This window comes from Candoia aspera, chromosome 6, assembly GCF_035149785.1.
Source record: "Candoia aspera isolate rCanAsp1 chromosome 6, rCanAsp1.hap2, whole genome shotgun sequence".
NCBI lineage: Eukaryota > Metazoa > Chordata > Lepidosauria > Squamata > Boidae > Candoia > Candoia aspera.
This window is the reverse complement of record NC_086158.1, coordinates 65689585-65713187: the sequence shown is the minus strand read 5'-3', so window position 1 is coordinate 65713187 and position 23603 is coordinate 65689585. Positions and strand designations below refer to the sequence as shown.

Here is a 23603-nt window from a genome sequence, read left to right as displayed (position 1 = left end):
TACTTTTTCCACTGTAAAGATCCTCCACTCTTCTATTATTCTGTTTTTGCCTGTGAGCCTATCAACATGGTTATGATCATGCTGCTATTTCACACATTCCGTGAATACATGATCCCCTAATCTCAGTGCTCTTGTGATCTCTCCTGTTTGCTTTTTGCCAGTGTATATATATGTGGATGTTTCACTTGAGTTCTCCAATGTTTGCCTCAGCAAAGAGGAAAAAACGGTTTTATTAGCACTTACATTGGAGTATAATTGAATTACTGTACAACAATTAATCTCAAATCTGTGATACCTGTATATATCCACAGAAATAAAATAGGTACAACTGGAGATAGAAATAGAGATAGAAATACTGAATTCATCAACATGCCCTGAATATTTTGTTAGTTTTTATAGAAGAATAGATACTTTAGTAGGATTTATTTGACTTGTTAGAGTGGTTTCTGTTAATTAAATGTTATTATTTAACCTATAACTCAAAGGATATAACTAAATTTGAAGCCATGCATTTATTCCTTCTTAAACAATATATTTCAGAAACAATTCATCATGAACCTATGTCTGTGAATACCCTTATTACAAATTTAGTGGTAAGATTAAATCCTAATAAAAAAAAAAAGAAACCCTGTTTAGGGGTTTTGCTGAATATGCTGTAATCCCATGCTAGGCAGAAAATTGGCCTGTACATGTTGGACCTGCCCCTTATTCTCCCTGACCGTCATGCATGCAGCTGGATGTCTGAAAGAAAGTTGTATTTTTTGACTGAATCAAAGCTCTTTGCTTGGTATGGAACCCTACATTATTAGGGACCTGATTCACATAGACTGCTGCATTCAAGTTCATGCATATGTGACTACAGGCATACCTCAGACCTCCAGATGAACAGCTGGAGACTGGGAAGGTAGGTGGGGCTGCATGAACAACCTCATCCCCTCTCTAGTTTTAACCCTCCATGTGCTCAACTGGAGGCCTGAATAAGGCTGTTAACTATAAACATAATAGTCAACAGGACAAATTTGTGGTATCTAATATCTAATCTATTTATGCCAATCTGGATAATACATTTCCACTGCTGATTGATTTATTTTGTGATTACAGGAGCAATTGCAAACTCCAAAATCAATATTTATTTGTGTGTTTTCTTCTATTCTTTGCAAATCTAAAACTTACAAAATTTATCTGGACAGCATAATGTTCATATCATAATATGCTTTTTTTAAGTCATTCTGCCACAAGACAAACACTAAGAGCTGGCTTGTTTTAGATTGGAATTAGCACAATTTTCATTTAGAAATAAAATACTAGCAACATGCTATTTATAATAGCTGACTGCTAAGGATTATTTCTATTCCCAATAACTTGCAATGCCTAGTTAGACATAATTTATTTCATCTTATTTTCTACTTTGGGCATAATACTTGTGTCAAGAATTAAGCAATCTGGAATTACAGAATTCAGGAATACATAATTGTGTTATTAGCTTTTTATCTGATAAGACAGTCTGAACAGCTGCTCTGGCTTTGGTAACAGCTGTATTACACATAGGAGATAAAAAGTTATACGCTCTGTCTTGAAATATTAAGATTAGTTGAGGCGATGTATTCATTTCACCTGTGTATCATTATAATCTTTGCTTACAAAAAGCTTATGCAAAAGAACTATGAGAAAAATTTATGCACAATTATGTGAGATGTGTAAAACTGACCTGTTTCCTAGTTACACTGCCCACCCCACCTAAAGAAAGATGTTTTCATGACAAAGGAATTTTAATCAGATAGCATATGACTAAAGTCATCAAGTAAACTATATTCCATCAATATCAGTGTAAAATTTATTGAACATATTTTGTTCAGTAATTAAATATTGGTGCGTATCATACTGTCATATACTCTGTACCATCCAGTCAGTTTCAACTTTTGCTCAACACAACTATATTGTGCTGAATTTAACAATATAGTCCAGCTCATTATGGAGGAATATTTAATTTGATTTTGAAAAAATAACAGATTTTAAAATTATATTACCATACAAATTAATATACTGCCCATCACAAGACTCTGGAAAGTCTGCTTAGAAAAGACAACAATATGATGAAAATAAACAGTACATTCCATAACAGAATTAAAACAGTATAAAACAGATGTATCTACAAAAAGGGATAGACATATCCTCAACCCAAATCTGGCAGGTGAAACATCCTTTGTCAGCAAAATCATGTTGGAACAAGTTGTTTTCATCACCTTCCTAAAAGTTAGCAAGGACGTGTCCAATCTAACCTTGGAAGGCAAACTGTTTCACAGAGATGGGGCTACAACAGCAAAGGTCTGCTTCTAAGCTCCTAACACCCCAATGTCATGTGGGGGAGAAAACTGAAGCATCCTCTCCCCCCAAAAACTTTGCAGGATGGACAAATTCAACTTGGAGAGAGCCAAGCCATTTAGAGTTTTACAGGTGAACATTAGCACACTGAACTGCTCTTGGAAATCCATTGTCAGCCACGGCAATGGCAAAACAGATGTTATTAGACGACAGTGGTTTTAACTAAGACGGCAGCTACATTTTGGATCAAGTGCAGTTTTTGGATAGTCTTTAAAAGCAATTCCAAGTAAAAATGTATTGCAATAATTTAAACTCACAATAAGGGCATGAATTAGTGTTGCAACGGGATAGAGGAATTTAGTTCTGGGTGTTGAGAAAGAGGTGAGAGAAGCAAAACAGTTACTCAGCTTTGACAAACTAGAAAGCATGAGAAAGATACTCAGAACAGCTCCATCCTGACCTTGTTAAAAAGGGGAACTGAAGGTTTAGGACAGGCTTTCAAGATTCTATTAATATACCCTATAACAATAAAGTAGCATTCCTGGAATCTCTGAAGTGTTTGTCTTATCTCAACAGGCTGACACAAGGCTTTTTTTGCTTCTGCTACAGTATCAATGAATCATGTCTAATTTTTTATGCACAAACAGCAACTCTGTTTTGCTATGATTCAGTTTAAGCCTGTTTAATTCCACTCCACAAGTTCCAGGCACTGAGTATGGACTCTACTCTTGGAATGGCAATATATTACTGATGGTACTTCACCCCAAACTGACATATAGCCCTTTTCGGGAGAGATGGGCAGTGATAGAAATTTGAAAAATAAATAAATAAATATAATATAATATCTATAAATTACTAGGAACTACTGGGAAGATTAAGTAACAAGGAGGAGAGGGCTGAGTCCCACATTGAAGCAACAGGGTTGACTGTCCCTTCCCCATGACTACCTAATGGAACCACCCACTCAAGGAGTAGAACCACCAAACACAATGTCCCCAACTCTCAAAGACAGTCCAGAAGTATATTACAGTTGATGTTATCAAACACTGTTTAAAGGTCTAATTGTATTATCAGGGACACACTCTGTCATCCAATCCTGATGCAGGCCACTCACTAGAAACCAGTGCAGTCTCAGTTCTATAACTGATAGGAATCCAGATAACCTACTCTATGCAATATCAACTGTGGCTGAAGCCCTACCACTTTCTCAAAAATCTTCCCCACAAAGGAATTTTGGGTGGAAATTGTCTAAGGTGGCTGAGCTCATGCTCCAGAAAACCCTATCTACGTCCCCAGATTCCACAAGATCAAGAGATTCCCAGATTGCCCTGGCCATCTCACTAGACTCTGCTCAGTTGGTGTTCAACCTTAGAAAATGTGAATGATTTTATCACCAAAGAATCTAGCAGATAAGTCATAGCAGACTGCAGGAAAATCTTCCTACCTACTCCTTCCCAAAAGTGTGTAGTTAACATCGAACAGAGCTGCTGGGCAAGAATCTGCAGACACATAAAGAACAGAGGACCGAGACCATTTTTATCACTACTATATGCTCCCAAAACATGGGCACATAAACATGTTTGATCACATTCACTAATTCCCTTCTAGGCATCTTTTCTGTTACTTCATCTCCTAGAGTTCCTCAGTAAACCAAGAAGCCCCCTGGAATGGGGACTAGAGATAGAGTCCTTGGAAGCAATCTCTCCAGAGCTCAGCAGGATGATAGGAGAATTGCCTGCCAGATCACTGGAAAAATCCCCAAGTGTCTGCAGAAAACAAATAGCATTTATTAAATGTGTGGGATAGGTCTTCCAACCCAGCTGAAGTCCACGATACTGAGTTGCATATATGGTTTTCTTAAAAGTATAACTATTTTTTTATTTACACATTTTTATTAAAAAGCTAAAGCACTAATATGTTCCTACTGTACAGATTTTTATTTTACTAAAAAAAATAAATGTTTAAGAGATATGCAAATAACCATATAAATGTCTAAACAAAGTTGGTTGACAAATTTCACTAAAAAATAATAAAATGACCCAAATTAAAAATAAACAAGTGAATTAGTGGTTATTGCTTTGGAAATACAATACTAATATTTTTAATTACTAATAAATTTTGAACACAGTTCATCTATGACTATGAAATGAAGTTGGAGTATGAACCTCAAATCCAAAGCCATTCTGTTGGACTCAGATTTTTTTGCTCCAACAGAAGTCCTTTTCACAAAATGCAAACTGATAACACTGAAAGACCTGCAACTTATTCTAGAACCTGATGTAGGTAGAAATTGTGTTTGACCTAATATAAAGCTACTTCTTTGAATCTATACTTCATTCATGATAACACTTCAAAGTCTTTCATTTCACACTCGTAGCACACAAAACTAATTTTAGTCACTTCAGGTGGCCAAAAACACTTCATAGCAAAATGAAGCTCCAGCTGTCCACCATTTTTATTTTCTATAATTGGATCTGGGCCAAAATGGTGCCCAGAGGGATCAGTAGGAAGGACAAGCAGATGGAGTACTTCATAATGAAACACTTCTAACCATCTAAAAAAAGGGCATCAGCAGGGTACCTCCCAGGCAGGAGGTGATGTTCTAGTTCTCACGAAGATAAAAGGGAGGAGGGAAGCATATTCAGACTTCTAAGATTTTATAATAAAAGTAGTATTGGCCTGTCTGGCTTTGGTTTCCTAGTCTGGACTACTTTGAAGGGCTGACAGAAATATAAACTCAAGCATCAATTCTGCAAACACTCAATATGTTAAGCATCAGCAAATTATATATTGATTTGTTTAAAAATATCAGCTATCTGATAAAGTGATCTTGGTAAACATCTTCTGACCTGAACTTACCATAAATACAGATTTGACTTCAAACCATCTTAAAATGCCAGGTAGTTTATATGCTGTCACATAAATGGTTCTTTCAATCCACATATTCTGTAAATTTAAGACAAAAGATTTGAAGTAAAATGCTCACAGACTGATAGACTTTAGCCTAACCTAAATTTTATACTGTCATCACAAAAACCGAGTAGCAACTGTACTGACACTACAGCTTTTAAAAAATGCAACACCACCACCCAAAATTGGTGGAAGAATACTTTTGCATTCAGTTTAATTAATTTTCTATATGGTTTGTCATGAGCTCTTGTATTCATGTAGAAGACACAAGTGAATTATCTCTCCCCTAACTTCAACTTGTACATATATGAACCGGCTATACAGCAAACAATTATTTGAAATATATATTTACTCAAATATAGAAATAGCTGTCTGCAGTACTAGTGCAAAGCTGTTGCTTAGAAAAGGAATGAGAGAAAATCCCCAGCTGGTACAAATATTAGTTTCAGTAGATGGAGGAAAAGAGTTTAATTTCCCTTCTTTGCCTATTCTGACTCCTTTAATTATCTGTCTCTCCCCTCCAGTTGATACAAGCTGCATATTATATGCAAAGAAGCATTTGTACCTTAGCCTCAATAAAGCATTTATAATCTTTGTCTGCCAATAATGTGATGTATACAGGGAGCCTAACTCAATGGAGAGACCTTAGTATTTGAGTAAAACAGTATTTTAAAGCATAAATTAGAAAATTAGAAAACTAAAAGAAAAAGCTGGTATTAATGAAAATCATCCATGTAGGAGTTAAATTTGCATGACTAGAATCTCTACATTATGCAACCACTTTTTAATAACTAAACATTAACATTTTCAAGACTATCATATTTTTGTTCTTCACTTGATGACAGGAAATTCCACAACACAATGATCAAAACGTCATATATTCATAAAACTGTAAAAATTTACAGAGAGCATATATATTATGTTCTCTCTCATATTATACGAGCATATGTAAAGGACATTAAGGAAACTCTGCATAAGATGTTCAAAGTACCGCAAATTCATTATCTGGATTTTTCTCTCCTTTTCGAATGGGTCGTGAATACTCAAATCGCTGAACCTCGTTTACCCTATAGAAACTAAAAAGAGAGAAATACACAATTGCCTTTATATTTTCATATGGTAACAAGCCAGTTTGGTCTAGTGGTTAAGTCAACAGACTAGAAACCAGAAGACTGAGAGTTCTAGTCCTGCCTTAGGCCTGAAATCCGGCTGGGTGACCTTGGGCCAGTTACTCTCTCTCAGTCCAACTCACCTCAGAGGGTTGTTGGTGTGGGGAAAAGAAGAGGAGGAAGGAGTATTAGGTATGTTCACCGCCTTGAGTTGTTTATAAAAATAATAAAGGCAGGATAAAAATAAATAAAATAAAAATAAAGATACTTAAGATCACAATGATGCTTCACATATTAACCATTGCAGGAAAGTGTTATTTTCATGATGACCTCCATATGTATTCTAGTCGCTTAAAATTAGGATTTTCAAACTGCAATATCACAACCCCCTAAAATGGTAAGTGAGATTGTGTCCTCCCCCCTCCCCCAAAAAAAACTTAGTGACAGGGTTTGGCAAGGAATAAATATGCTGCTTATTTTTCATAATTAAATTTTGATCTATAAATCACAGGGTTCTCAAGCTCTGCAGTATCACAACTACCCACTACTGCAGACTTGTGCAGACAAATAAAAAGCAAAACCAAGAGTAAAATTTGGAAGTTTTTCTCATAAAGGTATATTAAGAGTCTGTGGTCAGTTCAGGGCCACTACTGAAGTTGATGGCTGAATGGAAATTATACATCAGGACTCTCTCAGCTTAGTCTGTTACTGTTCTCAGCGTCTGGGAAAGAGGATGGCAGACTGAAAAATACTGCAGGTTCAAAACATATGCACATTGCTCCATTATCTGGAAAACTGAGAACTAGCTCACTTGTTCATCCATTAACAGGTTTTTACCAAGAGAATGAAAGTGAACTCCTATAAATTGGGTTCTAACAGCATTCAGTTGTTGAGATTTCTGTAATCAAATGCCTTTTCTCTTTTAATAAATCTGGTTAGATAAGCTTCTGTAAGAGTCTTGCTTTTGAGTATACTACGCTGTCAAGAGCTTGATGCTACTGATGCTATCACTGTTCGGTACAACTTATTTGCCAGCATCCATTAACAAGCTGCAATGTTGTCAGAAATACATGCATGCTATAATGTTATTATGTAAATTACACAAACTGTGCCATGACATCTGTTGTCTATATGTAATTTGCATCAACTTGGTGATGATGTTATGACACATGGCATCATTTGGCCTCTTTGTCCCCTTTGAGGATGCCCATGACCATATTAGTTGTTTTCAATAAATAACCATGCTTTTAAACATAATTTTCAGAATATGAAGATATGTTCTTTTCATGGTATATCAAGGCCTTAGACATTACTGCCACAATAACTCTGCTCAGGAAACCTTTTGTTTTGTTACTAGTGGTATATAATATTTAGATCACAGTAATTTATTTTATGGGAAACTCTCTTTCAAAACTCTTTGAAAACCCTCAGTAACTAACAGTGAAATCCTAATTCAAAGTTGCAATGCCTGGAAGGAATTAGAAGGAGGCACAAGTCACTTTGAGTTAAAAAATCCCTTCCTTCTGTTAAACCTCAAAAAAATAAACAACAAAACACCTGATCGAAAGTACTGATTTATCAGCTGTACTGCCTTGCACATGCTGGTAGAAGGAGTTTAAAAAGAGGTAGAGAAGAGGTAGATTAAAGAATATTTGAATTCTGTTTGAGGCTCAGTTGTAAGACTGTCATGTCAATGTAGAGGACAGGTAAAAGAGAAATTGCACACACAAAAAACCAGGGACAAATTACTTTTTATCAGTATTGAAGGATAAATGAAAGCAGAGAATGGAAGAGAGCAGCCATGAAATCAAAATTAATTTTTTCTTGAGATAAATTGAAATAAATAATCTCTTGCTGCACTCTTAAACTGTCTATTTCTTTTTGTGTTGATGAATATAGATGCAGTTCTTCAGGCCATTTAGCAGGTAATACATTTAACCAAATGCAGTCTACTGAAGCTATTCAGAGTAATTGCTCATTTTGAATGTCTGTACCTTAAAATTTGCTCTGATACAGGCTTGTGAAATTTTGATGGTAAGTCAAGTTTTGGCTTTACTGTAAAGCACTGAATATCTGAATTACATGTTAAGAATTACAGTGATGCCTAGTTAAAGTTATACAACTAGAAAACTTAATATATCACACACATAAACACAAACCTATAAACAAAGTAAAGGCAAAAATTCTCTCAAGTGGCACTTGACTCTTATGGTTTCTTGGATCATCATAAGGAAGTCTGCCACGGCTTTTTTCAATTTCCTAATCTAATCTATAGATCTTCTTCTTGGTCTCTCACTCAAGTACTATCCAGATCCAGACCTGCTTAGCTTTCTTCATGATCAACCAAGTCTGACTAGGTCTTATCATCTGAGCTTGGCTTAAATACAGTGCAAAAGTAAAAATATGAGAATGTAGGAAAGGCAGCAACACCATGAGTTGTTGAAGGAATTCTCATTATACCAACTATACCAACTAAAGCCATCAAAACTCTTAAAGGATACACTGCCCAGGAGAATTTTTAATGTCTTCACCAGGAGGAGACGTAGTCTTCATTTTTTCTGCATTAGGAAACTGGGTTAATAATCTTGCTTCAAAATCTTCACGACGTTCATATTCTTTTCCTCGATAAATAAAAACTTTGTTCTATAAACAGATATATAATATGTTTTATGTTTTTGACAGATTCCATTTAAATATACAAATGCACCCAAATTCAGGTTGAGAATATCTTTGTTTCTACATTGTGAAACTAAACATTTCTAGAAACTAGCAGAAAATAAAATTCTACACAAATCAATAGTTTTTTTTATAAAAAAGAAATCCTGCAACAAGAATATGCTTATACTTCCACATATTTACTTAACACAATTAATTCTTCATTCTGATTCATGTTCCAGAGCACCAGGAAATGACCAAAGAAGTATCAAATATTACCCTAAATACAAGAAAAAATCCAGAAACAAGTATTAAATTTATTACTGTACCGAGGCCACCCAATGTATCTCCCACTCTATTTTATTGTCAATAAAAAGTATTTATGAAAATTTGGAATACTGCCTTTTATTCAAAGTAAAGTGTATAGAATATAAAATACGTTTTGCTGGCCTGCAACAAAATTGAAATATAGAAGAAATAAGGAAATGCTAGAATTCCTTCACAGTTGCAATTAGCACTCTATCCCTTTCTGGTCTCTAGCTTGCAGTAAAATCAAAATAAGGAAGCAGTAGAGCACTCATTTTTTCCTCCTTCGAAGTTGTGGACAGTATTTTTTCAAAATGACACAGGGTAGGTACAGCTACATTTGTAAAAAAAGCTAGTGATAATACTTTGCCTGGCCTCTCTTTACAGAGCTTGGAAAGTTATGTTTAAGAGCTGCAAATCAGCCCTCAAATCAGAATTAGATGCTGTGCTTTATCAGGTGGTCAAGACACTCTGCAACTGCATGATCTCAGAGAGCTCCTTTGTTACGAAGGAGTTGGGAAGCATTTCTTCACCTTTATTCTCTTCTATGCTGTTGTCAGAAGTTGTCTGGTTGATCAGTTCAATTTCTGTGAGCCCCTCCTGATGTGATTGGAAAAGGTCCTCCACTTCACGTGGCTCTATGTCTTCAAGGCTTCCTCACTAACACCCAAGGATTGCAGTCTACTCTACATCATCTGCTGTTCATGAAACAATTTCAGTAGATGAAGAAGTGATTGCCCTAGGTCACAGTTATTTCCACATAGCATTCCATGCTATGATGTTCTCAGTGCTGTAATTTGTGAATTAGTGAATGAGGAGGAATGTTTTCCATGAGATCCAGCATTATCCTGAAGAGTAGTATAGCCTGAAAGTTGCTATTGGACTTGGTCCAGCAGTTGATCCATTGCCACTTATCATAAAGGTGAGGCGTCCTTGGCTGGCTTAGAAACTGGAATATTTCTTCTTGCTTGCTGATAAAGGTATGGGATGACATCTGCTTTCAGAACAGGTCAATCTCATAAGCAACAAAGATTTACTCTGGCCAGTATCCCCTGGAATCAATAAGCTTCTCAAATGCCCCTGAATATCTTTGTGTTTTTTCATGACCCACTGATGCAATTTTCCGTGCCAGTTTGAGGTGGGCTAGGGAGGATGTAGCAGAACTTGAATGTTTGCAGACAAACTATCTCCTGTTTGTCTGAAAACCTCCCTCACTGCCTTCTGTAGAATTGGCTGTTTAGCCATAACACTTTTTCATGGATTACAGGCCAGTCTGGAGCACATTCCTTTGAGCTTGTCCTCTGTCTACAGGTTGAGGACTTTTTTCATCCCTTCCAGGTGGGTATTGCATAAATGGGTGCCATCTTGAGATTCTAGGATGATCAAGTCCAGATATGCATTTATCAGCTGCATATATGTAACTCTTGAAATAATGAATAACATTTTCTACTTGTATTCTTCATGCTTTGGGAATGTTATTTGCACAAGTCAGAAGCTTTAGTATTTAGTCCTTTATCTTGTTTTTTAGCAGCAAGTTGAGTAGGGATATCAAATGCTGTCTTATACATCAAGGAAATAGTTGAAAGACAAAGCAAGCTATCTTAAAAACATAGCAATAAACAACATATACCAAGTAAACTGGTAAGCTAAATAAGTCTGAAAAATAGTTGTCTGCAAGAAAAAAAAAAGGAAAAATACAAAACCACTGCAAACTAGAAACATCCAGATTCAAAAGCATGCAAATAATAGGCATGTAAAACAGGCCAAAAGATGAATGATAAATCAAAAACAAACAAACAATAGGTAAAACATAGACAAACTAAAAATACATAAAACATAGAATATAAAGTAATGGTCAACCTCAAGTCATGCACAGATCTGAATGGCTGAGGCAAATAGTATGGCAATAATCAATGTCATAATGTCATTAACATCAGCTAATAAAAGAAGTTAGATTCCAATCAAAAGAACTTCCAGGAATTGAGTTGAAACCTTATAACTTTAAGTGTTAATCTCTATAAACATTACAAAGTAACCCAAGTTAGTAATTATGTGGTTTCATAGCCACAGGGCACAAAGGGTTATACCATGGGATGCCCAGAATTGGTAAGCTTATAGGACAGAAAGGAGAGAGCTGAATCTAGCTTGGAAAACACAAAGCAATATTTGGGCATGATGAATGTTTTCACTCATATATCTTAACTCCTGCTTTTCCCTCACTCCTTTTGTTTGATCTTTGTCCATGAAATGTCTGGAGAGGCCTTCTGACTGAAAAAATCCAACAGAAGCTTCAGCCTTCAGGACAGTCATTACCGATTTCTTTTAAGTGGGTCTTTTAAATTGTGCATTTTGAAAATAAATCAGAGTAGGAGGGGAAGAGCATAAATGTACATGGGCTTGGTTACATAGGGAGAATCCATTATTTTTTATTGCATCCAAATCAACTTTTTTGGGAGGGGTTGCATTCCAGTCAGTTTTGACTCCTGTAGACTGCCTGGGGAAGTCCCTGCAGTTTTCTTGGCAAGATTTTGGAAGTGGTTTGCCATTGCCTGCTTCCTAGGGCTGAGAGAGCCCAAGGTCACTCAGCTGGCTTTGTGCTTGAGACAGGATTAGAACTCATGGTCTCCTGCTTTCTAGCCTGATTCCTTAACCACATCATCAAACTGGCTTTCTTTAGATCAACTAAATGGTACTTTTATTTTGAAAAAGAAATACTTCCTAATTTTAATTAGGAGTTCAGGTTAATTTTTATTTTCACTTAAAAGGAACAACAATTTAATAAGATAGTAACTCATTGAATCTGTGGAGTGCTGGCCAGCAGATTATTTAGGAAGTGCCCTTTTGGGCCCTGAGATCCAGGGAGAAATTTCTGCTGGCCTGGGTGAGCAGTTTGCTAAGTCATTTAAGGACATAATTGCTCATTTTATTCTTTCTGAACTGGATGAAAGATTGCCAGGAACCCATGAGATGACAGAGGTAACATCTTATGAGATCATCTGGGATTCTTACAATCCCATGACATCCTGAGGAAGTTGACATGGCCCTCTGCTGAATGAGTTTAGGAATCTGCAAATTAAGACCTGGGAAGGTTATCTGTCAGTCTGACAGTGCGGGTACAGGAAGTGGTGAAAGGATCTCTGGGAGAAGAGACGATTCTACCTATTTTGAAGTAGGCAGTGGTACACTTCCTCATCAAAATGCTTCACTTAAACCTGCTATCTAGATAATTACTGGTTGATCTCCAACAAACTATTTCATGGTAAGGCTACAGAGAAGGTGGTGGGCCTTCAACTACAGAGGAACCTGTATGAGATTATTTGGATTCCTTTCAGTTGGGGTTAAAGCTTGGGTATGGACCCCAACTACATTGGTTGTTCTTGTGGATGACCAGCAGTGAGATTTGGAGGGACAAGGCGTATTTCTCATCTTGTTGGATCTCTCAGTGGCATTAGATATCATCTATCTGTGAGGATTAGGGATCAGAGGCACTGTTCCACAGTGGTTTTGCTCCTTCTTCAGTGAACACTTCCAATTAGTGTTGCTGGGGAAGGAGAGATCATGCCCTTGGGCTCTCCAGTGTAGGATGTGCCAGGGCTCAGCCCTCTTCCACATATTTTTTAACATGAAACATTGTTTAACATGAAACTAACTGAAACTGCTGGGAAGGTTATCTGTCAGTCTGGCATATCAATAGCTGATAATACCCAGCTTTACATCTCTACCCTAGCCTAAGCAGGAGATGTGGTGGGAATCCTGACCCAGTGTCTGGTGGATGTGATGGACAAGATACAGCAGCAAAGTGAAGTGTTTTGTAAGCTACAACTTTAACAAAAGGAAAAAGAAAATAAGACTTTGAGGGGAAAAAAAGACTGAACACAGGGTGTTTAACCTATTATCTTAAATTTCTCTACACTAATGGACAAATTATGGGTAACAAGCAAGGTGAATTTGATGTCATGAGGAGCAAAGGCATGTATGCGATAATATGGATTACAGAAACATGGAGGACTGAATCCCACCAACAGAACTTCAGGATTGATGTGAATACCCTGTTTCAGAGGAACACAAGACAGAAGGTGGTGTAGTGTTGCACATCAGCAAATCAGTTACCTGCACAGAGGCCCACTGGATTGATGGTAACACTGAAAGTGTCTAGGTTAAGATAAAAGGACAAGCCAACAGAAGAGATATTTTGCTGTAAGTCTGGTACAGACCACTAAACCAGTCAGAAGAGGTAGATGAAATTTTATTAAAGCAAGAAGTGAAAAAAAAATCATTAAGTGGTTGTGAAAGGAAATTTCAAGTCCTCAGACATTTGTTGGAAGACTAATTCTGCCAGATATAAGATGTCACATAAATTCTTGGCTTGTGTTATCATAATTTTCTTTTCCAAAAGGCTGAGGAAGGCACTAAGAGATATGCTATCTTGGATTTGGTTTTACTACAGGGAAGAGTTGACTGAAGATATTAAAGTGATGTGAACTTTAACTGCAAGAGTCCATACATTGTTAGAATTATTTTAACAACAAAACAATTGTAAAAGTCTTGACAATTATAAAGGCCAAAGCTTTTGCTGTCAGTTGGACCTTCTTGAAAAGGAATTTAAGGATAATGCAGTACAAAACAAGGAATAACTTTATTGATTAGTCATACGACCATATCAAAAATTTGGGCATCAGCCACTGTAAGATATAAAATATAAAATATGATACCATAAAACAGCTAAAATACAGTAAGATAAGATAAAATATACTATGGTAAGATAAAGTACGATAAAATACAGTAATATCTTGTAGTGGCTGATGCCCAAATTTTTGATATGGTCATTTGACTAATCAATAAAGTTATTCCAGACTTATTCCAGTACCAAACAATATCAGTGAGGAAAAAATGAACAGACACCTGAAAAAGCCAATGTGGTTGAATAAGTACAGGAGCTGAGAAGGAATAGAGTTTGAAGAAAGATACTTACTGGAAATGGAAATAAGAACTAATTACCAAGGAAGTCTGTAAAGCATCTCAGAAATGTAGGAATGAGTTTAGGAAGGCAAAAGGAGAAAATGAGTTAAGGCTAGCAAGAGAGGAAAAATACAGCAAGAAGGGTTTCTTAAAATATATCAAGAGGGAGATAAAGGAGACACTGGGCTCACTGCTTATTCAAAACAGAAAAGCCTTAACAGATTATTTCAGTCAGGTTTCAGGCCAGGATTTCATACTTAGATAGCCTTGATCACGCTTGAAGATGACCTGTGGTGGAGCTGGAATAGTGGTGGTGCATCCGTCCTTGTGCTCCTTGTTCTCTCAGCAGCTTTTGATACCATTGACCATGGTATTCTTCAGAGCTGGCTACATAGATTGGGGATTGGGGGCACTCTGTTACAGTGGTTTTCTTCTTTTCTCCAGGGCCCGTTCTAGTTGGTGTTAGTTGGTGGGGAGAGATTGCCTCCTAGGCCACTCCTTTGTGGGATGTCATAGGGTTCTATTCATTTTCCCCTCCTTTTCAATGTCTACATGAAACCACTGAGAGGTCATCCACTGATTTGGGGCTAGGTATTGTCAGTAAGCTGATGAAACCCAATTATATATTGCAACTCCAGTCTGACCAAGTGCTGTTGAGGTTCTATCCCAGTGCCTGGATGTCATGCGCTGCCTGCCTCTGAATAATACTCAGACACTGGTTCGTGGATCAGGCTCTGGTTTATTCACAGCGCAGTTACAGCGTCGGAAGAAAAAAGCTGAGAGTGACAGGAGCGCGCCGGTGCGGGGTTTAAATACCCCGCGCCGGTCAGTGCCCCCTCACTCGCGGTCACGTCAACCCCCTTTGTCCAATACGTTGCCCTGCCGGTGGGTGAGGGGTTGTGAGGCCCCGCTGGCGTTCCGGGATCGCCCATCATCGGGTTTTCTATTAATCCGGTGATTGCTGTCAGCTGGGCGATCTCCGTTGTATTGGCGCTGATGGCTTGGGTGTGCTCCGTGATCCGTTTAGTTATTGTTTGTTGGCCGTTAGTCGTTGTGGGTTGATGGCTACTTATCTTGAGCCCCTTCACCTATTTCCTTGCTATTGTCATGTGTGCCATTGCGCTGATGACTTCAGCTCAACGGCACTCATGACACTGGAGGCTGTGAGGATTTGGATGGGGAAGAACTGGTTCCAACTCTCAATCCTACCTAGACCAAGTGGCTGTGGGTGTTTGGACTGCCCCTATCTGGGGTATTCCAACTTTGACCTTGGATGAGATAGCACTCCCTTACTCAAGGGTGATGTGCAATTTGGGGGGGGGTGTCTTCCTGGACTCAAAGCTCCTGTTTGATGAGCAGGTGGAAACTGTGGCCAGGAGGGCCTTTGTGTCCTAACAGCCAGGAACCACGCTGAGACAAGGAACTGGTCTCTAATGTTTTATTGCTTGTACATAACAGGAATCCTAACAAACTGAAGAAGCGTGGGAAAAACCCAGACATATAAACCCCAAAGGGTTAAGGCAGTCCTGATCTGTGTCTCTTTGAATGGCTGCCCAATTCCTCAGTGCTACGCATGCGCTTAACAGTCTGGATGGGAGCCCCCTGCTCGCCATCCTTACTCATGACACTTTGCCCAGCTTCATCTGGTACACCAGTTGTGCCCTTTCCTAGATTGGTAGGCCCTTCAAACAATCACTCATACCCTGGTCATCTCACAGCTTGACAGCTGTGAGTTCTACATAGGGCTGCCCTTGAAGACCACCCAGAAGGTTCAACTGGTCCATAATACAGCAGCGTGCACAATAATGGTCATGCCTTGGTATGGCCATGTGACAGCTCTGCTTTACAAGCTGCACTGGTTGCCAGTGTCAGAATTGAGTCTGACATGGAATCGGAGGCAGGGGAGCTTAGCACTGAAGGCAGGAAATTTGAGCTGATTGGTGATAGGCAGAGGGAAGACTCACCTCCACCTATCAGCGCTGGAGAAAGAAGGGCGGAAAAGCACGCTCAGCAAAAAGCGGCCCAATTGGATCCCGCCAGAAAACGGTGGGAGGAGTATAAAAGGGCGCTCTGAGAAAGAACGGGTTGCCAGAGACAACTGTTTGTCGGAATCGCCTTCTCAGACTGGTCTGTCATCAGAGCTGCCGCCCTTGCTTGAACCTGATCCTGTCGCTGCCCTTCCGCTGACTGACAATCCTTGCCTTGTCAATTCTTCTTTGTCGTCGTCAGGGTCCTGCCTCATTGAATCTCCTCCACTGTTGCCTGAATCCTGTCCCTCCGAATCTTCTCTGCTGCAGCTTGCATCTAGCTCTGTCATTTCTCCTCAGCCATTGCCTGAATCCTGCTCCGTTGAACCTCCTCCGCAGCTGCTCGCATTTTGCCTTGCCGCCTTATATTTATCATCGCCGCCTGAAGTTCACCTCACTGTTCCTTCTGCATCACAGCTTGTATCCTGCCTCACCACTCCTTCGCAGACATCTTCCAAGATTCTGTCTGGTCACGTCTCAATCCCAGCCGTGTGAGTCCTGTCAGGTCACTTCTCCCTCACAACCAACCGAGTTGTCTTTCCATTTCTTCTTCTTTCTATCATCATCTACAAAGGTCTGTACCATTGCACGTTTCCAAGTCACCACTGAGTCCTTGCCTTGATGTGATCTGCCTTCAACCATGAAGTCCTATTCACCTAGCCTTGCCTTGCGTTGTTTTACTTCACCTTGAGTTGCCTAGCCTTGCCTTGCCTTGTTTTGACTTTCCTTGCCCTGTCTTCCTTCGCCTTGTCTTGCTTGCTTAACCTTGCCTTGTTCTGCTTTCCCTTACCTTGCATTGTCTTGCTAAGTCTTAATCTCGTTGTCTGAGAACCTACTAATTCCTGTCAGCCAGTAACCACTAGTTCTAGTGGCCTTCTGGAATTGTAAGACCTAAGTCATCAAATTCAGAATCCAAGATCCTTGGTGATTACAGTCTATATTGTGTAAATATCTGTAAATATTTTAATAAAGAATATAAAAACACCTCTTCATGTGTCAAGCATTAGTGAACCAGAACAGCCAGTTTGCTTCCAGGTGGGATTCAAGGTGCTAGCCACTAGCTATAAAGCCCTACATGGCATAGGGCCTGGTTACTTGAGGGATATCACTGAAAGCCATGAGAAGACTGAGAGAAGTTGGTTAGGGACTATTTTCCATTGCCAGGAAATCTAAAATAATGCAGGGGATGAAATGATCCTTATGTTCCTTTTCAAGTCCATAATTCTATGATTCTGTGATATAGTAGAATAAGTAGCATCTCTGGGCATGTAATGAATTTGTTAATGGGGGAAATAGAGCAATGACACAGCTAATGGAAAGCCACTCTTTCTCCACAAAACAAGGGAGCCCAAATAGGTATAAAATAATACAATTTGAGGAAAAATGTAAGATATTCTACAACCTTTTTAATTTAACATTGTTTTAAAATGGAAGAGAGTGATATTTTCAAATACAGAATCTTTAACAATATAAAAAGCTGAAAATATTTACCCGTAGAAATGTTGGAAATCCTTGTCCATAATATCCAACTGCAAAGTAATCTGGTTTAGGTCTTATTACTTTCACAATGTTTTCATAGAACTGTGCTTGTTTTTTCTGTGTAAGAAAAACATAATTTTTAGAATGTCCTTTTTCTGGAGATTCTATTTCTTTATAAAACTTCCCAATCTCAGTTATTTACAAATAAGAAACATTTAATGCATTAGTTCTATAAGATGCTACTGCAGGCATGTTAACAAGATAAGTTACCTTGTGTGGAAAACCTAATTGATAAATGGAAAAGAGAAGACCAATTTCTCTTAATTTTTTTTTTAATCTGTGGACTATACAGAAAGTCTCTTGCAAGTGCATCAGCTGGTAGTCAAGGGGAAAATCTACCTTGTAAGCCCATTCTGATGGTCAAATGCAGAGAATTATTTGCAGCTTCTGTGGCAGAATCAGGTAGAATAAATATACAATGCTATCTCCCCAAATGGGGCAGACTTTCAACAAGAAGATAAATGAAATTGCTATTGAAGGCAAAAACACTTCTTCCATCTCAGTATATGCTTTTGACTGAGCCAGGGGAGAGTAATAACCTAATGCTACTGCCAAGTATAGCACCCTTAGTCTTAATGCTGCTTTTCTTTTCTATTCAAGATTATGTTCAAACATATTCTTCTCTTACACCTAACTCCTTAGATGTGAAACGTGTCTCTGCTTCCTCTACAGTAAGACTGAAGCTACAAGAGTTGATTGATACATTCAGTATCAACAGGTTTGAAAGCACCACATACTTTTTTTTTTTAATTTTGTGGTACACTTAATCCAGCATGTGATACTGTTTTATCAGGTGCTAAAATACTTGTTCGTTCTTCTGTAAGATGTTGACTGACTCGATCCCAAGGGATTCTAGGGAGTATTTTATATACATGCATACACATGGGCAATTGTCATTATATAAACAATGGGATGAGTTAGAAACATTTAATTTAAACCCAGTGGAATCAAATTTATACCTCACCTTCTTTATTTTTAGTGAGGGGAGCAGTAGTGTGTGGGTGTGGGTGCACGTGTATATATATGCACATATATAGACAAGCCAGCATGATTAATGGTATAGGATTTGGGGATTTTGTATTTTAATTAAAAATAGATGAGCTTTACTTTTTGTCAGACTTAAAGAAGTCTTTGTTTAACCCTGGGATTGCTGAGAACTTTTGGTGTCCTTAGACTGTGATTATGATTTGAGAATATACTTCCTGATTCTAGTTTGCTGCTTGATTGCAGACTATAGTTTTTCAATTCAGATATCACAATAACCTTTTTGGGACAGAAAATCAACTTACACTTTGCAGTCTATATAAATAATATAAGAGGGGGTAGCTGTCAAGTATATGCAGGTCTCTATTATAAACAGACATTCTGTAGCTAGAATATATATCACAACAAAGGCATTATTTCAATAATGTACTTCTGTACCTATTATACAACAATTATATTATATACAAAGATAAAGACAGAGCATAATTACTTATCTACCATTAGCTTCTGAAAATATATGCAAAGAAATTTGCTAAAAATGTTCCACAAGCTAATTGTTTAACATAAACATTTCAATCTATCTCTGTGGTATACTCTGCTCTTGAAACAGGCATGGACCGCTACTGAAATTGCAGAAATTTTTAATAGATGGCAAATACTTCTGCAACTTCATGAAATATGCTTTGAAGCTGCAGGGCAAATGCTACCTAGTTGCAGAGAAAATGATAAGAGAACAAACTGAACCTGATAGCAGCAGCATTTTTTATTTGTCAGCAAAAGAACAGTGCAAATACACGAGCAGTTTCAAAAGGAAATGGTGGCAAAGGAAAAAATAGTTTCAGAACTGTCCTTATCCAGTCTACAATACCATTTTCACAGAAAAGGATAGCTTGTGCTTTAAACAAATAGGGCTAGTTTTTGTTTAACCATTTTCTACATTATGAGAGTCCATGAGGAAGCCTGATTTCTAAGGGAAGTAAAAATTCTAGAATAGTGCATGCAGGTTAGTGGAGACTTGTATTTCTGGTTCATTTTGAGAAAACAATATTACAAAATTGTGTCTTGGGATTTAAAGTTAAAGGACCACATTCAGGGCAAGAGAGTAGTCAAGTTCTAAAATAAAAAGAACAAGTAAATCACAGCTGGTAATCAAACCTGAAAAAAAAAATTGAACAAACCCTGCAGACTGCTAGCAGCAACAACAAATAGTGGGGTATTATATAAACACTCTCTTTGAAATAAACAGAAGTCTGGTCTTCTTTTGTTAGATAAGTATTGTTACCTATCACTTGGTTTTTGTAGGGTAGAATTTGCACACATGAGAATAAGCCCCAATGGCCAGTGAGGGCCTTGAGTACCTGGGAATATGCACATGACTGAATTAATAGGTTTGAGAGATTTATCACTATAGAGGATGAGTGTTGTTTATTCGTTTAGTCACTTCCGACTCTTCGTGACTTCATGGACCAGCCCAAGCCAGAGCTTCCTGTCGGTCGTCAACACCCCCAGCTCCCCCGGGGATGAATCCATCACCTCTAGAATATCGTCTATCCATCTTGCCCTTGGTCGGCCCCTCTTCCTTTTGCCTTCCACTCTCCCTAGCATCAGCATCTTCTCCAGGGTGTCCTGTCTTCTCATTATGTGGCCAGAGTATTTCAGTTTTGCCTTTAATATCATTCCCTCAAGTGAGCAGTCTGGCTTTATTTCCTGGAGGATGGACTGGTTGGATCTTCTTGCAGTCCAAGGCACTCTCAGAATTTTCCTCCAACACCACAGTTCCAAAGCATCCATCTTCCTTCTCTCAGCCTTCCTTATGGTCCAGCTCTCGCAGCCATATGTAGCTACGGGGAACACCATTGCTTTAACTATGCGGACCTTTGTTGTCAGTGTGATGTCTCTGCTCTTAACTATTTTATTGAGATTTGTCATTGCTCTTCTCCCAAGGATTAAGCGTCTTCTGATTTCCTGACTGCAGTCAGCATCTGCAGTATACTTCGCACCTAGAAATACAAAGTCTTTCACTGCTTCTACATTTTCTCCCTCTATTTGCCAGTTATCAATCAAGCTGGTTGCCATAATCTTGGTTTTTTTGAGGTTTAGCTGCAAGCCAGCTTTTGCACTTTCTTCTTTCACCTTCATCATAAGGCTCCTCAGTTCCTCTTCGCTTTCAGCCATCAAAGTGGTATCATCTGCATATCTGAGATTGTTAATGTTTCTTCCAGCGATTTTAACTCCAGCCTTGGATTTCTCAAGCCCAGCATGTCACATGATGTGTTCTGCATACAAGTTGAATAGGTAGGGTGAGAGTATACAGCCCTGCCGTACTCCTTTCCCAATCTTAAACAGTCTGTTGTTCCGTGGTCTGTTCTTACTGTTGCTACTTGGTCGTTATACAGATTCTTCAGGAGGCAGACAAGATGACTTGGAATCCCCATACCACTAAGAACTTGCCACAATTTGTTATGATCCACACAGTCAAAGGCTTTAGAATAGCCAATAAAACAGAAATAGATGGTTTTCTGAAACTCCCTGGCTTTTTCCATTATCCAGCGGATATTGGCAATTTGGTCCCTAGTTCCTCTGCCTTTTCTAAACCCAGCTTGTACATCTGGCAATTCTCGCTCCATGAATTGCTGAAGTCTACCTTGCAGGATCTTGAGCATTACCTTACTGGCATGTGAAATGAGTGCCACTGTTCAATAGTTTGAGCATTCTTTAGTGTTTCCCTTTTTTGGTATGGGGATATAAGTTGATTTTTTCCAATCTGATGGCCATTCTTGTGTTTTCCAAATTTGCTGGCATATAGCATGCATTACCTTGACAGCATCATCTTGCAAGATTTTGAACAGTTCAGCTGGGATGCCGTCGTCTCCTGCTGCCTTGTTATTAGCAATGCTTCTCAAGGCCCATTCAACCTCACTCTTCAGGATGTCTGGCTCTAGCTCACTGACCACACCATCAAAGCTATCCCCGATATTGTTATCTTTCCTATACAGGTCTTCTGTATATTCTTGCCACCTTTTCTTGATCTCTTCTTCTTCTGTTAGGTCCTTGCCATCTTTGTTTTTGATCATACCCATTTTTGTCTGGAATTTACCTCCGATGTTTCTAATTTTCTGGAAGAGGTCTCTTGTCCTTCCTATTCTATTGTCTTCTTCCACTTCCGCGCATTGCTTGTTTAAAAATAATTCCTTATCTCTTCTGGCTAACCTCTGGAATTTTGCATTTAATTGGGCATATCTCCCCCTATCACTGTTGCCTTTTGCTTTCCTTCTTTCTTGGGCTACTTCTAGTGTCTCAACAGACAGCCATTTTGCCTGCTTGGTTTTCTCTTTCTTTGGGATGTATTTTGTTGCCACCTCCTGAACAATGTTGCAAACTTCTCTCCATAGTTCTTCCGGGACCCTATCTACTAAGTCCAGTCCCTTAAATCTATTCTTCACCTCCACTGCATATTCCTTAGGAATATTAGTGAGCTCATATCTAGCTGATCTGTGGGTCTTCCCTAATCTCTTTAGTCTGATCCTAAATTGTGCAATAAGAAGTTCGCGATCTGAACTACAGTCAGCTCCAGGTCTTGTTTTTACCGACTGTATAGATGTCCGCCACCTTTGGCTGCAAAGGATGTAGTCAATCTGATTTCGGTGTTGTCCATCTGGTGAAGTCCATGTATAAAGCCGTCTCTTAGGTTGTTGGAAGAGAGTGTTTGTTATGCAGAGTGAGTTGTCTTGGCAAAATTCTATCAGCCTATGACCTGCTTCATTTTGTTCTCCCAGGCCATGCTTACCTGTAATTCCAGGTGTCATTTGACTGCCCACCTTAGCATTACAGTCTCCCGTGATGAAAATAACATCTCTTTTAGGTGTGTTGTCCAGTAGGTGCTGCAGATCCTCACAGAACTGCTCTACTTCAGCTTCTTCAGCATCTGTGGTTGGGGCGTATATTTGGATCACTGTGATGTTAGATGGCTTGCCCTGAATTCGAATTGAGATCATTCTATCGTTTTTTGGATTGTATCCAAGCACTGCTTTAGCCACTTTACTATTAATTATGAAGGCTACTCCATTTCGTCTGTGGTCCTCTTGTCCACAGTAGTAGATCTGGTGGTCATTTGATGTGAAGTGGCCCATTCCAGTCCATTTCAGTTCACTGACGCCCAAAATGTCTATCTTTAATCTTGACATCTCACCAATAACCACGTCCAATTTGCCCTGGCTCATAGATCTTACATTCCAGGTTCCAATGGTGTGTTGATCCTTAGAACATCGGATTCGCCGTTCACCACCAGCACCGTCGGCCGCTAGCCGTCCTTTCAGCTTTGAGCTAGCTGCGTCATCACGTCTGGGGTTAGTTGAACTCATCCTCTGTTCCTCCCCAGTAGCATTTTGACCATCTTCTGACCTGGGGGTCTCATCTTCTAATGGTATACTGACATATCTCTGGTTGTACTGATCCATTTAGTTTTCACGGCAAGAATACTGGGGTGGGTTGCCATTACCTTCCCCAGGGATCACATTTAGTCTGACCTCTCTGTCATGACCTTCCCGTCTTGGGTGGCCCTTCACGGTTTAGCTCATGGCATCATTGAGGTACTCAAGCTCCAGCACCACGACAAGGTAACAATCCTTTGCTGAAGAGAGGATGAGTACCAGAGTATAAAGAAAGACACTTGCAGAGATTCTTGAAGAAATTTAACAAGGTAGAAGATAGATGTGAATTAGCAAGTCACTAATGTGTGTTACCAGAAGAAAATCAATACTACAAAGTAGTCCTTGGGTTATGACCATTTATT

At 38.8% G+C, this 23603-nt stretch overlaps 1 protein-coding gene across 2 annotated transcripts in view; it reads right to left on the bottom strand.

Moving 5' to 3' along the window:
- DOCK1 (dedicator of cytokinesis 1) overlaps window positions 1–23603 on the bottom strand; it is a 489239-nt gene that overhangs the window by 43862 nt on the left and 421774 nt on the right. For both annotated transcript variants that reach the window (XM_063307341.1, XM_063307342.1), the window contains exons 40-44: window positions 17780–17884; window positions 8843–8984; window positions 8336–8414; window positions 6224–6308; window positions 5182–5268 (exon numbers count right to left, since the gene is read on the bottom strand). In XM_063307341.1, the coding sequence (XP_063163411.1) occupies window positions 5182–5268; window positions 6224–6308; window positions 8336–8414; window positions 8843–8984; window positions 17780–17884 (498 nt within the window). The remainder of the gene's footprint in view (window positions 1–5181; window positions 5269–6223; window positions 6309–8335; window positions 8415–8842; window positions 8985–17779; window positions 17885–23603) is intronic.